A 21,994-nucleotide genomic window follows, 5' to 3' on the forward strand; every position below is an offset into this window, starting at 1 on the left:
AATACCACATTAAGATTTAGCTGTATGTGTTCTGCAAATGAAATTCATGCTTACACTGAATTCTAGAGAATAATACCATGACCAACACTAACGGTGTATTTTAAACATTAGTATTGATACTCAAAATGAATAGTAAAAGCAACGTTATAATTTGATACTGAAAGACAAGAATATTTGCTGCATTTTTGGAGATGGAGTCATGAATTGAAAATACTGAAATTAAGTTATACTTGAACATTCAAATTCAACTGTCTCGAAAAGTTTAAATGATGGAGAAAAGAATCTCACCAGTTTTATGATCCAGGAATGGGTTAAAGCACACTTTTATTTGCTATAGGATATTGCTGCACCAACTTCACTTTACCTGACTATCAGAGTTTAATACCACCATACCACAATTTAAAATATTGCAATTTCCATGCAATTAATTCAGGTGTGTCAATTCAGACTATCCCTCATGACAAATTGCAGTTTTGCAACTATATCACAATGGGATTAATTCAATAGAATCATAGAGATATACAGCACGGAAACAGACCCTTTGGTCCAACTCATCTATGCCGACCAGATATCCCAACCCAATCTAGTCCCACCTGCCAGCATGCAGCCCATATCCCTCCACACCCTTCCTATTCATATACCCATCCAGATGCCTTTTAAATGTTGCAATTTTACTTGCCTCCACCACTTCCTCTGGCAGCCTATTCCACGCTCGCACATACACGCACACACACGCACACACACACACGCACACACGCACACGCACACGCACACACACACGCACACGCACACACACACGCACACGCACACGCACACGCACACGCACACGCACACGCACACACACGCGCACGCACGCACACACACGCACGCACACACGTGCACACACACGCACACACACACCTCTGCATGAAAAAGTTGCTTCTTGGGTTGCTTTTATATCTTTGACATTCTAAACACCAAGGTCGCATTATGACCACAGAGGCAAAACAGAAGTTCATCTGTTTTTGGCTCAGAAAACCACTCTAATGAGAAACTGATCACAGATTTTCATTGGGATGAATTCATAATTAGAATGAAGACTAGTTTCCTTTTCAGTTTGAGCCATTGGGATAAGAATAGAGGTAGATTAGATGAGGTTTAGACTCACCTAAACACACCCTGACAGCCATCAGTGAGGATGCTGATTGTTCTGAGGGAGAGATGTGTTGATTATGCTAAGCTTTCCATTTTACTGTTGAAGTATCACCCAGGACCTAGATGTAAGGTACCTGAGGTAGGACTTCCCTTCAATTCAATCAGTGCTGACTTGAAGCTAATACCAGTGTCTTTGAAAGAAAGGTGGTGGTCCTGGAGGTTGGCTGGGGGAGTCATAGAGATGTGCAACACAGAAACAGACCCTTCAGTCCATCTCATCCATGCTGACCAGATATCCTAAACTGATCTAGTCCTATTTGTCAGCACTTGGCCTATATCTAAACCCTGCCTATTCATATACCCATCCAGATGTGTTCTAAATGTTGTAATTATACCAGTCTCTACTACTACCTCTGGCAGCTCATTCCATTCTCTAACTACCTTCTGCAAAACGTTGCCTCTTTTAGGTCCCTTTTAAATTTTTCCCCTCTCAACCACTCCAGGCAAAAACCCTTGTCTATTCATCCTATCCATGCCCCTCATGATTTTATAAATGTCTATAAGTCTCCCTATAGCTCAATCTTTCCAACCCTGGCAACATCCTTGTAAATATCCCTTTGCCTCCAGTTTTGTTTCCGCAAATCTCCAGCTGTGTCCCTAATGAGCTTCCTCCTTTCTATGGTCTCCTGTCATGGACGGATGTTATAGAGAGCTCTGTGGACCACTGCAGTGACAGATACCCTTGCAGGAATGTATTGGGGCATGCCATCCATTTGGTTCAGACACCAGAATTGCATCCTGAGAAGCCAGTGACTGTCACATGATTATCCTGCTCACATGTGGCATTGATTATTTTGACTCTGTACCTTCATGGGGTCCCCAGTAGAGGTGTGAGCAGCAGTCTTTTTCAGTGGATTTCCAATCACATAATTTGAGGCAGCCTATACTGCCAGAAGATAAGAGTCTTGGCAACTGCTGCGAAAACAAGAGAAAGTTCTTGTGGCCACAGACCAGCTGAACAGAGAGGTCCTTTTGTTAATTGATCTCAAATGCCAGTTGTTGGATTTCTATTTAGCCATGTTGGAACATGGGAACAAGAGTAGGCTGTTCATCTTGCCCTACCTGCTCCACAATTTGCATGATTATAGACCTCAGTGCCACTTTGCACATCCTTTAATGACATCATTCTCGAGAAAGGTATCAATTTCTGGTCAAATATCATCAGTACACAATTTCACATTTGGGTTCAATTGGGACCTCGAGAAATCCAGAGATAGCAATGGGATTCCCTGCCCACCGTGCTGCTAGGTCGTGACTGCCATTAAATGAGCATTTTGTTGAACTTTAGCAAAAGGGCATTAGTCAAAACCATTGGCCCAAATATATGATAGTCATGCTCCTACTGCTAAATAAAAACCGAAAGAATTGCAGATGCTGTAAATCGCAACAACAGAAATTGCTGGAAAAGCTCAACAGATCTGGCAGCATCTGTGAAGAGAAATCAGAGGTAACGTTTCGTGTCTGGTGACCCTTCCTCAGAACAGGACTGAGGTGCAGGTAATCATTTCATTAAAATGCTGGGACTTCAGTTCCTAACTGGCATGATTCAAATAACATGCCTCATACATTGGTATTAATGGAGATGAAAGCAGGGTCCCTCTCCCACACTGGTGATGTTCATGATGATCGAACCATTTTCGCACTCTCCCCATCTCTGATCCTGTACTTAGGAGTTTCTGAAAATTGCACCCCAACTTTTTGAATAGCTATCAAATGATGCACTTTGCTACAAATTGTTTTTTTTTACCTTGTTATAGTCTTGGGAATGTTTGAGAATAGGTAATAAAATGTTATTAATATTTGATGGGATGTGAAACTCTGCTTATCACTTTGTGCTAATTTGTGGAAGTGCTAAGTGGAGTGTGCAGCCTGCGGCTGATGTCTCTCTCGATTGATAGAAGTGATTCACCCTGAAACCTTGAAGGTTAACATGACAACACTTTATCTAGTTCAAAGCACCAGTGTATTATTGCCAAAACACAATGATATCACAAAATGTCTCGTGCTCTGTACTAGAGAAAGCTGGAGGGAGATCTTCACACATTCTGTCATATAATGGAATAAGTGACCAATTATTCCTGCTTATCAAAGTGGGAATAAAGATAGCCTTTAATCATATGCATTTTTATTTTTACCTTTTAATACTAAGATCTTCAGTTGACTGTCCAACATTGCACACTGAAGGAAAGTCAACTAAATCAGAAGTTACACATCTTAATAAGCAAACAATTTGATGTACCGTTATGTCCTACAGTAATCTTTGGTCTATTATTTATATATTTTGCTGTTTGAATGGTTTTGCAAAACAGAAATAAGCTACACCACTCAAAAAGATTTGGTTGAGGCTTTTCACCGGTAAACCTCGATTTCCATGATTACGCGATGTTGATGTGCAATGAAAAAGGAATAAATAGAGCATATGTAGTTCTCACACATACAAGAAAAATCCATTGTCTTAGGCTGTATCCTGATTTCTTTTCCACTGTGATGAGGTGGTGCCCTCCGTTTCTGAATATTAGTTTATGGAATGAGGGCAGCCCAATGCATGGTCCTAACCTCTCATCAATTTCAATACTGTTTACAAATCTTGCCATGCAACCCTCCAAGGTATCAGTGTCCATTCGATTCTAGCCTCTTCATACCTGATTTAATTGTTCCACCATTATTGCTGTGCCTTTAGCTGCTATGGTCACAAGATCTGGAATAAAGCAAAAGCAGCATACTGCAGTTGCCAGAAATGTGAAATTAAAACATAGTGCTGGCGACACTCAGCAGGAGTGGCAGAATCTGTCGAGCACGAAACACAATTAATGTTTCAAGTTCAATATGACCGTTCAGAACTGATGAGATGTAAAATAAAAAAAGAAATTACTGGAAAACCTCAGCAGGTCTGGCAGCATCTGTGGAGAGATATCAGAGTTAGTGCTTTGGGTCAAATCACCCTTCCTCAGAATCCCTATATATAGAAATGAGTTTTTATTTAGTACTATTGAGAAAGGGGGATAGGTCAGCTTGAACAAAAAAAAAGTTAGAGGACAGGAGAGGCTAAATGACAGTGTGGTCATGGATCAGAGTCAAAGGGACTGGTAATAGTTATAATGAAGAAATAACACATTTGTCCAAATTAAGTACTAATGGCAAAATAAAAGGCAGCTTTGTCTGAAATCAAAACATGAAAACAAGAACGAATTAGCATATTGCAAAAAGAAAGTCAAAACGGAGAACAGAGTTCACAGATTGAAATAGTTGAACTTGATGTTGAGTACAGAAGGCTGCAAAATGCCCTAACTAGGCAGTAAGATGTTTCCCACCCTTGCATTGGGCTTCATTGGAATATTGTGGTATGCAGAGGACAAAAATGTGAGTATGACAGTAAAGCGGTGAATTGAAATGAGAAGAAACCAGAAAGTCAGGATCATGTTTATGAAGTGAGTGGAGGTATTCCACAAAACCGTTGGTTTTATCTCCCCAATTTATTGTAAACAGCAAATGCAGTCAATAAATTAAAACAGAACAAGTAATTTCCTGCTTTACCTGGAGGAAGTGTTTGGGGCTGTGGACAGTGAGAAGTTTAGAAGTATAAGGGCAAGTACTATACTTAGTGTAATTGACGGGAAAGGGATAAGGTGTTGCAGGTCATAGAGGAATGGGTCTGGATGAAGGAGAAGGAGCAATAAGGGAGGGGACAGATGTATTTGGTTGGGACATCAACTGGGTATGGTAGAAATAGCAGGGAACAGTCCTTTGAATATGGTGGATGGGAGAGTAGAAAGTGAGAACTATGGAAAGCCAATCGTGGTTCTGTAGAAGAGGGGAAGGGATAAGGGTAGAAGTTTGAGGGATGGGCACAACATGGGCACAACATGTCAACCAAAAGTCAGTTTCTTTTTCCTCTTGAGCTGCTGTTGAGGGCTTTTGTTTCATGTCTTGATGTCTCCATTTTCATTCTCACGAACTCATTTATTAAGTGATGCAGTCACATAATAACAATGCCTTTTTTCTACTTGTGTTGGCACATGAGGTACTTTGATGCCAATAAAAGCGCAATTACAACAATTAATCAATATCCCGAATAAGCCTTTTATTAAAGTTAAAGCCACAACACAAGGAAAATATTAAATTCCTGGGCACCACAGTATTTAAATTGGCACAAGATAGCTAATGACATTTCTGCATATGCACAAAGTTTTAACTGGGTATTTAGTACTTTCTTACATCTCCAATCTCAATCTCAGATTTAAATTTAACAATTAGCATAGTGTTGATTATAACAGCATCTACTATATTTTTGCTCATATAGTAGCTCTTGAATTTCTGTAACCTTATGTTAGAATCCCCAGTTGTCTGTGGTAACTATTTGCCAGCAGGACTCAGCAGATTACTTACCTCTGTTCATTATTCCCTTTTACCTCAAAGTGACAGTCTTAAAAAAAATCATGTCCACGTGTGAATTCCCGGCAATTGGAAAATGGATATAACTCTGTGATTCCTGAAGGTTTATTAACATGCCCACAAGGACAAAGACTTGAACACTGTTATAAACAGTTTTGAACTCCGAAAATATTTTGCTTTGAAGCATTTTTCGAGACTGGATTTGTGACCTCTACTGAGCCCAAGAGGTAGATGCTTCTGAAATCAGAAGTTTCGATTGACTTGTTGCAATTTAGCCAAAGGCCCCGGTTATGAAATTTAAACCACTCAATGTAGGATTCATCAGTCAAAAGGATATCACTTGGACTTGTCAGTGAGAACCTTCAACTCAGGCCAACTCAACAAAATAAGTGACATTTACTTGCTTGTACATTTCTCAGTGCAATGCCCTGAACATTCAGTATCAATCTGCCTGTTTGAAAATATACCCAACATTCAACAATTAACTGTCAATCAACATTAAAGATAACGATGCAGCTACCAACCATAGTCCACATGCTAATCAATCAACCCTATCTTGATGTGCAATAAAAGCACCGATTTTCCATTTGAATTGATATTCTTGTGAATTGAGCTGATCAGCGCAAGACAAAAGTCACAGCTAAATGTCCTTTTGCAGTGCTTAAGTTCTGCATTACCAAATGACAAAAAATTTTGAGAAGTTAACCCAATAAATTACCAATCAATGTGGTGCTGCAGGATGCATTGTTAAAGGAGTGTAAGGAGAGCAGCATCATCCATGATTTGGCTGAATAACGAATGCAGTCCCACCCCCCCACCCCCCACCCCCACCCCCCACCCCCCACCTCCGCTGGCATATTTTATATATACACATACACACACACACACAGATATTTACCTGAATGTAGGCACTGTAAGGTAGAATTCACCAAGGTTTACTTCAGTGTGCACAGGAAGGACTTCCTCAATAGAAAGCATATCTCTTGGACTCATCAGGGAAAACTTTCAATTCTGGATGGACCAGCAAAGGTTTCAATTTTAAGATGATGCATCGAACTAAACAATGTGCAGTTAAGGATGGATTAAGCTGTTCTATTTTCTGTTTAGTCTGCAGTTCTTTGTACCCAGTTAATCATTCATGTGATGCAATTATCAGTGCTCGCATGTTACTTGCAAGGAAATTGTGTTGGCTGTTTGCTTATTTTCAGTATCCACATCCACTCAGTATTTAGCGTGGTGTTTTCAGCTGCTGCATTAAATGCAAGTACAGATGTTCCAAACAGCATAAGTGAGTCTCAATATATTTGTGCCCAATAGTTATACTCTGGGCATCTTCCCTCTTTATGTCTTGCGTCATTTAGTGCACCGGTTTTCATGAAGTTTTGTAATTTCCTAATTTGCTGTTTCTACCATGGTGCATCTTTCATAAACTGCATCATTCATTTTGTGAGATTTTCACATCGGTGTTATACTTAACTGAGTGAAGCAGCTTTTGCCTGCAGTGGCTCATAGGATCTCACTGTCAATGAAAGCTTGGTATATAATCTAACACTTAAGACATGCTACCATATGTTGTTGTTATTCTCAGTGTCGCTTGATGCTGTAAGCTGTTGCCACACTTGCAAATTTTATTGTTCCTTCTTTGAATCAAAAAAGTGGGATGTAATAAGGTACCTAATATTATGGGGAAATTGAAATTCATTTCTCAGATCACTTACTTGGATTATAGAGTGGACCGTCAACACAGACACTTGATGCACATCCATCTTTGCTTATGTTAGCTTCCCAGCTGAAAGGTTTATTTACTCAGCATAGAATTTTGGTTTGGGGGGGGTTGCTGGTGGTGAGTGTAAAACTTTTAAAATAATTAAAATTTGAGATTTATAAGCTTTGCCTCAGAAATTCTAGACTTGGATGAAACATCTCATTAAACTAAATTTATCTGTGTGTTTAGTGAAACCTGGACTTTGGAATTAGCAGTGAGAGCCATTGATTCCAAAGAAAGCTGCCCACAAAGATCTAGCCAGATTTGTGCACTAATTTCCCTTATTACAATGTCACTTTCATTTAGTCCCAATAACATGACCACGAACAGTGAAGTCAAGAGATCAAATAGGATGAACAGCCAGACATCAGGTTTGAAAGTTTTTGCAGACATCAAATCAGGAAGCAAGAAACACTGGTTGTCATTCTTTTTTTAATTAACTTAGAGACGTTAAAGATTGTGACATAAAAAGCATTGAGCTAGAAACGGGAATGTCAAACATTTAAAACTCTTAAAATAAAACCTTTTATTAACTTTAAGAAAAAGGTAGTTTTATCATGGAATAAAGGGGAATAATAAATGAATCTTCTAAACTTAGTTTTTCAAGGCCAGAGAAGTTGTCCAGGAGTGATAATGATTTAATACACTGTTAGAAATCTGTTTAATCTCTTTCAGTGAGGCTTGACATTTTCACTGTTTTTTGGAAGAGGAATGCTACACAAAAAGTTGAATGTTCGCTTCAAATCCCTGATTTTGTGCTGATTGCATCTGCATCCTGTACATGAGTATCCCTGAGGGTGTTTAGTTACAATAGAACATGCGGAAGTTGCTGTTGGTTTTGAAGTATGATATTAAGTTCAGCGTGGTATATAAAATACCCAGCAGACTTAGTTGTTGCAGAAGAATTTGCCCAATGATGTACATTTTAGTGCAAGTTTACTACATTTTACTGCAAGTAGTTGTCTCTAAGACCCATAATCAGCGCTAACCCATCTTTTCTTGTGTAATCTGGTAAAAGTGAATAATGGCATATGAAAGACACAGTAAATTTTCTTTGAACTGAAGGGATGTGAATTTTTCAGCACAATCATTTCAGTGTCACACAGCTAACCCTGGTGAGTAGCAAGCATATGCATTGCAAAACGCCTATTTTTATTAAAATGTAGCAATTGTTTGAAGCCTTCAAATAAGTACCTAACCTAAACTTCCTGTTTCTAGTTTGTGCCAATCAGTGATTATTCAATGATAAAAACATATTTTAAGAGATTTTTGATAAATTTGTGCCACTTTTGATATGTTGTTTTCTCTCTGTTCCATATTGGGTAAAAGATAAAATTCTAGCTAGTGATGATCCAGGTCAGTTGTAAAAAAAACAAATAAACTTTGTGTTTTCCTATGCAATAACTGCTAAACACAGTCCTGGAATCATTATAAGCTAATTTTAAAATGTATGGGATTAATAGGTTTCACCATTTTACTTTGCAGTTCAAAAGATATTGAAAGCAATTAAATTATCATCATAATTGTATTAAATAATTGCGGTAAACTTAAGTTCTAGCCATGTTTAAATAGTTCATTGTACTATTTGAATTCCAAACTTTGTAATTGATTGTCTATGCAAGAGCAAAGTTCATTTCAGATGAACATTGCAAGTAGTTGTATACACAGAAAACACTGGAAATCCTCATATTTCCAGCAGCATCTGAGAAGAAGTAAACTGAGTTAACATTTTGGGTTGATTGCATTTCATCAATGGCCTAGTGGTATTATTGTGAGACTGTTGTAGATTATTTAGACTAACCCAGGGGACCTGGGTTAGAATCCCACCACAGCAGATGGTGGAATTTTAATTCACTAAACATCTGGAACTAGGAGCCTTATGTTGACCATGAAACCATTGTCAGTTATTGAAAGAACCCACCTGGTACACTACTGTCTTAAGGGATGGGCAATAAAAGTTGGCCTAGCCAGCGATGAGTGAATTTAAAAACCTTCCTATACCTAAAATTTCACTTTCAGAAAGAAACTATTTTAAAACAAACACAACAGCTGCTACCTCCATATAGGATATTGTTTGATTCTTTGTTTAATAAAACCGTTGTCAGCAATTTTTGATGTTATGCTCCAGTTCATCTTAGCTATCTACTAATCCAGTTCAGTTAAAAATTTGATCTGTAAAGATTTCTTCTTCATGGATTGCAAGTGATGCCTGCTAATATATAGATCTTGTTTTTATCATCAACTTTCTTTAGAGGAAATAGAAAAATGCACAAACTGAGATGAATAGTGGGTGGAAGCTCCTGTAGCTGAATACCAGGAGGAAATAAATCTGAAACAAAATTAATTAGAGCACGAATTAATTACAGTTAAGGCAGATTCCATGGTCACTCAACTCTATGTAATTGCCAGTACCACTACTGCATTCCAGTAAAAGTAAAAATTTGTTCCTTTATTCCTTCCAGGGTTCTTTTCTGTCCATCTTTCCATGAATTCCTCTTTCTCATGTTGATGGGTGCAGCTAAAATCCAATTTTCTCACTGACATATCACTATTCAAAATAGTTTGCTTTTATTGTCAAACTCAACTGATTTAAATTATGACATTTAATAAGTATTGCGGAAAGGATCCCATGTTTTGCAGCTAATAAATGCATAAAGATCAAGAGTATGGTCCTTTAATTTTAAAGAGAACTGTGGGAATGAAGATTTGCATGAGCTATCTTTAACAGATTGTGATGTGTGACCACTTTGATTCTACTAACAAATATAGAACAAGTTTACAGTCCGTAAATAATTGTAATAACTCGCTTGTGACTCAGTAATTGCCTCAAAGTGTTAATTCAAGAAAGCCTAACGTGTAAAAGGAATTCCTCCCCTCTGACTTTTTGCTTTTTGTTTGTCCCTTTAGCAATGTTCAGACTTGCTGGAGGACCCTACTATTCTTTTCACGGTTAACCTTTTAATGTTTAATTTGCACCTCTATGGTACAAGGGAGTTTTTGTTTATTTTATGGTTGTAGTTATAATCATTGCTTTAAAAAAAACTTCAATGTCAAATATGTCTATAGCCCAAAGTATCTGCTGTTTATTTCAGAAATCAAGCCCATGTTACTGTTTACTATGTTTTGCAAGGTAAGTTTTAAAGAAAATGGTCTTTAGTGCAGTCCTTCACTCAATATAAATCAAGATGCAACAGGGTTAACAAAATTGGAAATTGCTTTTCATATATTACCTTGATTTCTATTTGGTTAAATTGCATTAAATTATATGACCCACTATATCCACTCAGACATAAGTTGGTTCATCCACATTTTCAAATTTCCACCCTCAATCCACAGTTCTTGTATCTACCCACAAATATTTCCCTTTCCCTTTTAATGCCTGAAAATATGTATGAATTGGAGATTCCGGTGTTGGACTTGGGTGTCCAAAGTTAAAACTCTCACAACACCAGGTTATAGTCCAACAGATTTAATTGGAAGCACACTAGCTTTCGGAGCACCACTCCTTCATCAGGTGATAGTGGAGGGCTCAATCCTAACACACAGAATTTATAGCAAAAATTTACAGTGTGATGTAACTGAAATTATACATTGAAAAATTGATTGTTAAGTCTTTCATCTGTTAGAATACCATGATAGTTTCACTTCTTTCATGTGTAAATCACAAAACCTTTTTTTAAAAGTTGCATTCTCAGGTTAGCTGTTAACAATGGGTGATAGCTAGACAACCTTCAACATATTGTCTAACTATCACCCATTGTTAACAGCTAACCTGAGAATGCAACTTTTAAAAAACGGTTTTGTGATTTATACATGAAAGAAGTGAAACTATCATGGTATTCAAACAGATGAAAAACTTAATCAATTTTTCAATGTATAATTTCAGTTACATCACACTATAAATTTTTGCTATAAATTCTTTGTGTTAGGATTGAGCCCTCCACTATCACCTGATGAAGGAGCGACGCTCCGAAAGCTAGTGTGCTTCCAATTAAACCTGCTGGACTATAACCTCGTGTTGTGATTTTTAACTTTGAAAATATGTAATCACTTTTGTTTTGATTAATTAAGCCAATCCATTGCTATTTATTGTTCGTCAAACAATATAAATTTAAGTACCCTCTGTCGCTTCAAGGTCTTCAACCTTGGCTCCTGCTGCTGATGTTTAATATTTTCACTCTTATCCATCTTGATTGGTGATTTCTAATTTTAGGTCTGCAGAGGGTGTTTGGATCATTATTGGAATTAGCAGAGTGGATTGCTATTTAAATCTGTGCTAAAGGAACAGATTGTTGCTGTTCAAGATTGTTTTGGGGGTAAACCAGTATTGAAATGGTGTAAAAGATGACTTCTTCACTCTTAATTTTTATCCCCAAAAGAGAAATAAATAACACAATCCTGCATATGAATAAATGCTCTACCTAAAACTGTGTCACTGAGGAGTTGTTTGATTGAGTCGATAATGATGCCATTCTTCATTGTACAGAAAAAAATGCATCCCCAAGAAAAAGTATTTTTCAGGAGGATAGCTTTCCATTTTGGAGATTGTAATTGAATTTTTTAAACTTTTGATACTATAGAGATTGAAAGACTTAAAGCAAAGAGAATTTGCTCGCAATGTTTCCTCAAGATCTCGAAAAGATGAGAAAAAGCAGGAGAAGGCACTTCGACGGCTTCATGAACTTGCAGAGCAGCGTAAACAACAGGAATGGTATGTACTGTACTGCACTGAGCAACTTCTACCTCATTTGAATTAGAAGCTATGTTCAGTGTTCACATCCTTTTGAAGTTGAAAGTGTATGTACTGATCAGGGTTTCATACTGACCTCTGTGAAAGCAGGTTCTTTTATATTACAGTGTAAGGTAAAGAGTTTGGTTTCTTAAAAGTCAGTGAGTTATTTTGCCATATTCTCTGACACTGATTACATCATTTCAGACTTGAAAGACCTGGGTCTATGGGCAGTTTTCAGGCATTTACTTCTGGGTTGGCGTTTTCCATTCACTTTTGTAAATGGCTGACCGAAAATGTATTTCCTGCAATATTTTACATTCCCAAGTGGAAGGCAGCTCGACACAGCTGTGATGAAATACAAGAAGCCTCTGTTTCTTACAATTTAGTGCAGCTACCTGAGCTTTTTTCACATTAATTTTGACATTATTAGGTTTGTTGCCTCTTTATAATTGAGAAATTGTAGATCAGGGTGGAAATAGGAAATTTGAGTGGCACATTTTTCTTCGCAAACAAATCCAAGTTTTTTTGTTGCAGCATTAAATTTATTGGGTTACTCTTTTATTCCATTCTAATTCAGTTTGAGAAATTCAACACAATGTCGGGAAGTGCCTTTTGAGTGTTATTTTTTCCTTTGTTTTGAAATATGCAGGACGTTCTTCTTCAGTGCAGTACAAGTCTTGTGCTTCTGCCAAGATGTTTTGACCCATTATGACAGATCTTCATCTGGTGTTGTAGCTTCTTTTTAAACTGTTTGACCTTTGCATTTCGCTTGAATTTTGTTTATTGATCCTAATTGTTGAGAATTGCTGGCCATGCTTTTCTTTAGGTGGCAATGCCTCACAACTGTGCCTCAAGTGAACTGTCGCTACCATTTTTAAAAAAAAACAGAAACTGGAAGTGCACAGCAGGTCCATCAGTAACTGAATGTGTTTTCAGTTGTAGACTTCTTTGCCAGTATAATCCTAATGAGGGGTCTATATGTGAAACATCAACCAATCTCTTCAATGCTGATGTTCTTGTTGTGTAATTACAGACATTTCTGTTTCTATTTCAAATTTCTAGCATTTGCCATTTTTCCTGTTACCTCTTGCTATTTGTGCTTCTCATTGGCTTTAGCACTTGATGCCTGTGATTTTTAATTGTCTAAAATGAATTGCTTGTTTTCTTGTAGTTAAAATATCAGTCAGTGCCTGCAGTATTAGTTCATTTGTTTTCTTTCTTGTGCAGTGCCCCAGGTAGTGGCCCAATGTTCAGAGCTACGACTGTGGCAGTTGATGAAGATGCTAATGACAGGAATGTTCTCGGTGCAAGTGATAACAGTGGAAGGAAGACAAGTGGATCCGCATCACCATCTGTTAACAGGAATGTATCTGACAGCGTCTCAGGAGATAGCAAAGGAGAAACTGACAACACAGGTCATTGCATTAGTGGAAGCTCTGCTGGTTCAGGTCAGAGCAGCCAGCCAGTACAATCTTTTAGCATCAGTCAGCTTAAGAACAACTCTGGCGTGCCCATGCCCTTACAGAAACTAGGAGTATCATTTTCTTTTGCAAAAAAGGTCCCTGTCAGGCTTGACGTTTCAGCTTCAGTGTTCAGCGATGTTGCAGAGGAGCCAAATGAATCTGAAACAGCAAATCCTGATGATAAAGTGTCCTCTGGTCAAGGATCACCAAAGTCAATAGAGGTTGAAGCTATAGCAAACTCTGATAAGGCCGAAGGGGCAAGTCAGTCAGAAAGTGATAATGACTCCATAAATAGTACCTTGTCAAAGTTGAAAAAGATGATGAAAAAAGAGGATGAAACAAATCAGTCAGAACCCCAATATTATCATTACATTCCTCCTGCACATTGTAAAGTGAAACCTAATTTTCCATTTCTTTTGTTTATGAAAGCTACAGAAGAGTCAAATAAGTGTGGCAATAAGAATATAGAGCCTCCAAAAGATAATCCAGATATACAAAATAATTTGAAGCCTCAGGAAAACAAAGAAAGTGAGACAGCTGCTATACAGCAGGACAAAGACACTGCCAAACCAGCAACAAACGCAGAGCCTGATAAAGACACAAAATCCCTTGAAACCATGAGCACGGAGAATTGTGAGGACACACTAGCAAAGTCTAGTGTTTGTGAAGAAGGAAACCAAGATAGTTCAGCAAATAAGGAAGTCATCAATGGACCTAAACAGCCAACAGGGCCCTTTTTCCCAGTTCTAAGCAAAGATGAAAGTACCACACTTCAATGGCCCTCAGAATTGCTGATGATTACAAAGAGTGAACCATGCATCTCTTATAGTTGCAATCCCCTCTACTTTGAGTTTAAACTGGCCCGGAACAGGGATGCTAAAGGAAAAAACAAAGAAAAAGACCGCGAGAGTTCACTTGGACAGAGTCTTGATCAAGATTCACAGGACAAGTGTAGTATAAACACCAGTAAAGCTACATTGAAAGCAACAGTAAGTGAGAGTGATACTAAACCACAAGAGCAACCTTCCCTGAGTGCAAAAAAATCTGAAATCCAAGCTGACGATGGTGACAGGAACACTAGTAATAAAGGCAAGAGCATGAAATTACACAAGCATAAAAAGAAAAAGAAGCACAAAAAATCTAACAAACATTTAAAAGAGAAAAGTCATGAGAAAAAGGATAAGCAAAAAGATGGCGAAGCACGTGATGGAAGTTCAAAAAAAAGGAAAAAACGTAAACGCAAGAGTAAAAACACAAATGAGAAAAGCAAAGACACTGCTACAGGACTTCCCGTGCAGATGGCTACAATAAAGTTTAGTGAGGAGAGTAGTCACATTCAGAAGAAAAGGCGCAGGTCACAAGATGATTCGGAACATGCCCCTGCTGTTGTTGAAGATAGTAGCAGAAGTAGTAGCAGTAGTAGTAGAAAGGAAGATTGTTCTCAGGAACCCAGTAGCAAAAAGCAGAAAACAGGTGCATGTAGTGAATTAAGGAAGAGGACATCTGGTCAGAAAGAGAGCCGAGCTAGGCATAGGAGCAGAGAGAGCAGCAGAGATGAAGAATCTGATAGTTATGATGAATCTCACAGAAAACGTTCAAGGCAAAAGTCGTCGTCCCAGTACAGTGACGACTATGATTCAAGAAGTGACAGAAGTTACTCCAGTAGATCAAGGAGACGTCGCTCATCATCCCATCGATCATCACGTAGATCATACTCATCTGGATCTGATGTTTCCTCAGACTGTAGCAGATATAATCGTCGAAGGAGCTATTCTGATTCTTACAGTGACTACAGCTATAGGTCACAACATCGTTCTAAACGATCACATGATTCAGATTATGACTATAGAAGATCAAGACACAAAGGGAAAAAGCACAAATATTCTTCATCAGATGATGACTACAGACAAAGTAGAAGTGGATCCAGAAGTAGCAGCAGGGGACGGACCCGAACTCGAACGAGGACCAGGACCATCAGTAGAAGCCGAAGTAGAACTCGCAGCAGTAGCCACAGTAGGAGCCGAAGTAAGCGACGTAGTCAAAGTGCAACACAGCGAAGCTGGAAAAGAAGTCGGAGCTATAGCCGCAAACGTAGTGGTAGCACTAGGCACCATAGCTCAAGAAGGTCAGCTTCAAGAGACAAAGGATCACACAGCCATGATAGCTCCAGTGATAGACGGTCTAGTCGAAGAAACTCCAGTAGATCATTTTCAAGAGATCGAGTCTATCGGTCAAAATCTCCATGTTACAGCCGAAGCAAAGCATCAGGGAAGAAAGATGACCTATTCAAAAAGGAAGAAAACAAAGAGGATAGCATGAGACCCGGCAGTACTTTACCTAGAAATCCTAGTAGTACCATCTCCAACACAGGAAAAGTGGATTTGGAAGATGAACCAACGCAAGAGGAAAGGAATTCCTTAACGGCTAAACAGCTGTTGGAAAAAATTCAGTCTAAAAAGGTTGAAAAGAAATCTGAAACAAATAGTGAAGCCATATTAGCTCCTAATAAAGTAGGAATTAAACTAAAAGATCCCCCTCAGGGTTACTTTGGGCCTAAACTTCCCCCAGCTTTGGGAAATAAAGCACTGCTTCCTTTAATAGGAAAACTACCTACAATCAAAAAGCCTGCAACAAAGAAAGTGGAGGAATTTTGTTTGGAGAAAGGGGACAAGGAAGAGGAGCAGTTTCTAGCCGAGCCTAAAGATATGATGAAGGAGGAAATGAGTCAGCAAATAAGTTGGCCTGCGCATGAAGATATTTCAATCGGAGAAGAAAAATCCGAAAACGAAGAAGTGTCAGCTGCAGGTGAGAAAATCCAACCAATTTCGTGTCAAACCCAATTTGTTCACAAAGGATTTAAGTTGGAATCTCAAACCATCTCAGATACCTATATTTCTGATGTGACCACGCAAGTTGAAATCATCAAAGAACCTTCTGAATTAGGACCACCAGATGCTGGTGAAACTGTTATGATGCGTTTTGCACCAGATCCAGAGCCATTCTCCAATTATATTCCACAGGCGGAAGTGCAGGAAATTGATGAGGAATCCCAAGAGGACGCAGATTCATCAGTGGCCCCACTTGATAGACAACCAATAACGTTCACACCTGAAGAAATGGAGAAGTACAGTAAACTACAACAGGCAGCTCAACAGCACATCCAACAACAGCTTCTAGCGAAACAAGTGAAGACTTTTCCTACCTCAACTGCTTTAGCTCCAGCTCCTGCTCTCCAACAATTTCATATTCAGCAGCCAGCAGCAGCTGCAACAGCAACATCCATCACCACTGTTCACCATGCTATATTACAGCATCAAGCTGCAGCAGCTGCTGCCATGGGAATTCATCCACACGCACACCCACAGACACTCACTCAAATCCATCACATACCCCAGCCTCACCTGACCCCCATTTCACTGTCACACATCACACCATCTATTTACCCAACTCATCCTGCCACTTTTCTGACTAGCCATCCAATACATATTATACCAGCCTCTGCTCTCCATGCCGGCCCCCTCGCTCTCCACCCAGTTCCCCATGCTCTCTATCCTGCTCTCTTTGCTCCTCGCCCAGCAGGTGCAGGTGCTTCTGCTCTTCATCTTCATCCTTTACTCCATCCTATCTTTTCAGGACAGGAGCTCCAACATCCCCCCAGCCATGGCACTTGAAGCAAGCTACAGTGAGTGAAAAGATTAAGCATTCTGATTTCATTTCACAAAATAAGTATACCAGCAGTTAGTTTGGTATGAAAATGCTACATAGTTGCATTACAGACTGATCCTTTTTTCAACAGCCAAAGAGTTCAGGCTCAGGCCCAAGAGTATATTGCAGAGTTTGTATACTTGTAATATCAGGGATTCCTGTATTCTTTTATTTAACTAAAAAAAGGTAAGAACCGATTATGTGGATGTCCCAAAACTCTTAAGCGCATTGCTAATCAAGAGAGAAGGTTAAGCATCTTAATTATGACAGAATGCACCATAATTATATTCAGTGGGTTGGCCTCCTCTTGCCCCATTTCTAATTTCCATCTTAGTGCAAAAAGAAATGCATATCCATCTTGATCTGCTTCCATTTTATAGAATCCTTGTAATATGTACATTGATAGGTCGTTTTGGGGTGTTTCTATTGAGTGGTGAAAGGATTCTGATGGATATTGAAACTGAGTACTACTTTAACCTCTGATGGCTGAAAAACATAACCATGAAAAGTGAAACATGGTTTAAATTCTGATAATTCATATAGTAAATGATTGGCATCTGTGGCAGTCATATCTCACTGTGGTTCGCCGAAAGATTACTGGGAAAAGTAAAGCCAAGAACGAGAGTCTGTGTGTAATTGCCCTTATAGGCTCTGCATAGTCGCTTCACCGGTTTGATTGTGATTGAGAGAATGCAGGTTTTAGGGCTTTGATGTATTAAAGAAAGAATGGAGCAACCTTCTTGTGACATCTCAAAAAATTGCATTTGTTTTAGATAAGCTAGCTTTGGTATACCAATGGAGATCGGGGAGATGTGTAAAATCTTTATGAGAAAAGGTCTATTCCCATTGCTGTTGTAAAACTCGACAGTCTTTGTATAAGTTGTAGCTTATAATTTAAAAATGTGGAAAGAATTGCACTGAACTCTGTACAGGTGATGCTGCTTTTGTAGGTTCATCCAAAACAATGACATACATGCAGAGTACTGCAATAATATTTTTTAAAGATAAATTCATTTCGTTTCGTGGTACTGTTCTAACATACTGCTTTGTGTAAATATGTTTGTAGGTTAAGCAATCCTTGTAAAGGTAAATGTCCTATGTTTCTGTTTATGGCAGAAGCTAAGCATGTATATTTTACCAAAACCCATGTATTTTTTGAAGTTTTTATGTACTGTAAATGTAAAATTTCTTGAAGTTCAGTTTATTTTGAGTTTTTGCCTATACAAAGTATTCAGTAAAAAAAAAAGAGCAACTCTGCAAAAAGTGGTGTTTGGGGAGAGTCTGTTGAATCTATAAGCTAATGGATACAGACACAGAATGGACTGAAAGCTCAATTAAATTATAACTGATTAGGTTAGATTAACCGGTAACTACTGTGTTCATTTTTGTTGAAGCATAAGTTCATTTGTTTTTAGGTAACTCATGCCATGGAAAGCATTTGACATGGTAATAAAATCACTTCTCATTTACATTAAGTTCTAATCCCAGACCAATCAGACATCTGTTCTGATGACCCACTTTAGTTTGTCATGGTTGAGTATGTTGAACTAAGTGAGTTACCTTCGGTAGCCCACTTTCGCTCGTGGTACTTCACTGCAGTTCATGTGCTTTACTGTTAGGAAAGCCTTGCCTGCAATTTCAGCCCTAAAATAATGTCATGAATGCCTGGATATCTGGAAAGGCTCTACTGTTTCAGAGTTTATTACACTGGTAACTGCACATTGGAGCTATATTTACTTAATTAAATCAAACTGAATTTTTCATCATTATGATCCAGGTTAATTTACTTCATATCCATTTTATAGCACGTATCTAGTAGGGACTTAAGTATGTTTGCATTTCAAATTATGTTGTTACGCTTGTGCTTGACACAGTAATTTGAAATGCTTGTGCTGTCTTGCAATATGCATGGCAAAATAAATTGAATTTGTTTTAAATTCATGTTTCAAATTCAGATATAGTAGATATTAGAAATGGCTTGCATTTGGATTGGGATAACTATTTACCAGGTGATTTCAGTATTTTGAATTTTCATCCAGTAAAACCACACTCACTACACGATTCTTCAAAATTGATTTAGAAAAAGCTGTGCTTGAAGCAATCATTTGGCATAGATGGTGGGGGAGGGGGTTTGGTGGTGCGTGGGTTGGGTTGGGCGAGTGGGGAGAGAGTTGGAGACGCTGGTGTATATGAGGATGCAAAGAGACTATTATAGCAATATCTCAAGAAGTTTGCTTGTTATTACCAGTCAGATAATGTTATGGAGAATGTAAGCCAGTGCTGGCAAATACACTAAAACTCGTAACTCTCTGAAATAGATTTCGTACAGGTCTGTAAGAATAAAATACCATGCCCTTTTGTGAAAATCTGCTGTCAATCATCAGTTGTGTGCAATTGATTACTTGTATTTCTCATTGTTTATAGTTAGAGACAAAATAGTTTTTCTTGAGTCTGAGTTCTAATTCTGTAATTATTCTTTGAGCACAGGTGAAGATTAAAAAAAAAGTCAAATAGCACTGTTGAGCAGATCATGCCACAGTATCAGTACACTCTTAATCATGATATTAGGGTGTGTTTAATAGTTATGTTTCTTTAGATGACACATATTTTCCCATACAGTCAGTTCTGCTGATCTTGAGCTTTTTGATTCAGTTCTTTCTCCTAAACACCCCAACACCTTACAAAGCAGCTTCTTCCATCTGTTTTTAAAATGTTATGGAACAAAAAACTAGAAAGAAATGTAACTAGCTTATTGCATAAACTGCATATTTTATTTAACTTTCTGTCACAAGAACATGCAGAATATTACTGTACAATAGGAGAAAACCTTTATAACAATAAAGTATGAAGAATTTGTGAAATCTGTCTTCATTTATTTGACACTGAATGTTTTGCAGCTACTGCCTTTGCATTTCTGTGCAAATTTACAACTGGCAATAATGGGCTTAGTCTGACCCAGTCACTACCAGAATTATAACTAGTGTCTCCCAGTGATAAATTAAACATCAGCTGGACAGGTAAAGGGGAAAACTTTCCAACAGTGGACTGGCAGTTTTACAGAGTGCCAAGAAAAGTTTAATTAGTTCAAATCATTGCGCTGCAATATAAAGTCAGTTTAATCTGTAATAACTGAGTTTTATATATGGTCATTTTCCCTGCATTGATGTTACACTTTGTTGACCTTTTAAAATAGTCAGTAGTAGTTTGCATGGCATTACTCCAGGAAAGCCAGAACAAAAATGCATTTCCCTAATTTGGAGTAGCACGGTGGCTCAGTAATTAGCACTGCCGCCTCACAGCACCAGGGACCTGGGTGCAATTCCAGCTTTGGGCGATTGTCTGTGTGGAGTTTGCACATTCTCCCTGTGTCTGTGTGAGTTTCCTCCGAGTGCTCCAGTTTCTTCCCACAGTCCAAAGATGCGCTGGCTAGGTAAATTGGCTGTGCTAAATTTCCCATCGTGTTCAGGGTTGTGTAGGTTAGGTGCATGAGTCAGGGGTAAATATAAGGGAATGGGTCAAGGTGGGATACTCTTCGGAGGGTCAGTGTGGACTTGTTGGGCAAAGGGCCTGTTTCCGCACAGTAGGGATTCTAATTCCTCTAAAATTCTAATTCATGAAGGCATGAATTTGAGGATATACTTTAAATGGTAGAAGTGTACAGCCAAGTATGGTGAATATCTAAATAAGCGGTACATGACTTGGCAAATTTAATTAATTTGCTCTATGTTGAGTTTGCTGCCTCTGTGCTGCAATAGTGGAAAATGTACAGAATATCACCTTATTCTAGTTGTCCAGATTTGTAATTTCTACAGGCACTTAGAGTCTGTTAAGTGGGTAGGTATTAAATGGGATAAACTCAGAAATTACTGGAGACTGATGCTCAGTAATAAGTGTGTCCTATCTGCAAGATGCATTGCAGAAATTTGCCAAAAGATCCTCAGACAGCACCTTCAAAACCCGTGACCATTTCCATCCAGACAGACTAGGGCAGCAAATACATGGGAACATCACCCCGTGTTCCACAAGTGTTCCTCAAGCTACTCATTACACTGACTGGAACTATATCGTCATTTCTTCACTGTCACTTGGTCAAAAGTCTGAAATTTTGCATTATGAGTCAAACTCCATCATGTAGACTGCAGCAGTTCAAGATGGCAGCTCCCCACTACCTTCTCAAGTAAAGCTGTGGACAGGCAATAAATACTGGCCAGCCAGTAACACCCACATCCCGTGTATGAATGAATAAAGAATCTCGGTAAGGCTAGCAGCACCTTTGGCGAGAGAAATAGAGTTAATGTTTCAAGTCCAATTTGATTTTTCATCAGATGACTGCTCTGCACCAAAGAAAATCTTCATTCCAAAGCACAGCTTCCTTTTTTTTTTGTTGAAAGCGGTTTTAACTTCATATGCGATGTATTTTCCTCTTTAAAACCTGAAACCTGTTTTGCAATAGACATCAGCCGTAGTATGTTTTGAAGATACTAAAACACTGCATTTTTAAGATTTCATCAGTTCGATTTTGAATGTTGTAACTCCCATTATATTTTCAGTATGGATTAGGAATGATTACCCTATTCGTCTGGCAACGTTCCGGAAATCCAGGAAGCATCCTCACCTATCCAGTTACAATATCTGCATCTTCAGTGTTTCCAATATCCTTTGATTCAGTACTTTATCTGATTTTCTCCTGCTAACTCTCAAAAGAACTTGACAATTTTCTGTGCAATTATATAGCACTTTTCA

The 21,994-nt window shown here is 38.4% G+C and overlaps 1 protein-coding gene across 7 annotated transcripts in view; it reads left to right on the forward strand.

Moving 5' to 3' along the window:
- gpatch8 (G patch domain containing 8) overlaps window positions 1-20,112 on the forward strand; it is a 204,435-nt gene extending 184,323 nt beyond the window's left edge. For 6 of the 7 annotated variants that reach the window (XM_043675226.1, XM_043675229.1, XM_043675230.1 and 3 more), the window contains 2 exons: window positions 11,932-12,062; window positions 13,311-20,112. In XM_043675226.1, coding sequence (XP_043531161.1) covers window positions 11,932-12,062; window positions 13,311-17,217 — 4,038 coding nt within the window. In that variant the 3' untranslated portion in view covers window positions 17,218-20,112. Of the gene's footprint in view, window positions 1-11,931; window positions 12,063-12,741; window positions 12,810-13,310 lie in introns of those variants that run through there. The other variant, XM_043675233.1, reaches the window with a different exon arrangement.
- The last annotated feature ends 1,882 nt before the right edge of the window (window positions 20,113-21,994 follow it).

This window comes from Chiloscyllium plagiosum, chromosome 33 (genome assembly GCF_004010195.1).
Source record: "Chiloscyllium plagiosum isolate BGI_BamShark_2017 chromosome 33, ASM401019v2, whole genome shotgun sequence".
Classification (NCBI taxonomy): Eukaryota; Metazoa; Chordata; class Chondrichthyes; order Orectolobiformes; family Hemiscylliidae; genus Chiloscyllium; species Chiloscyllium plagiosum.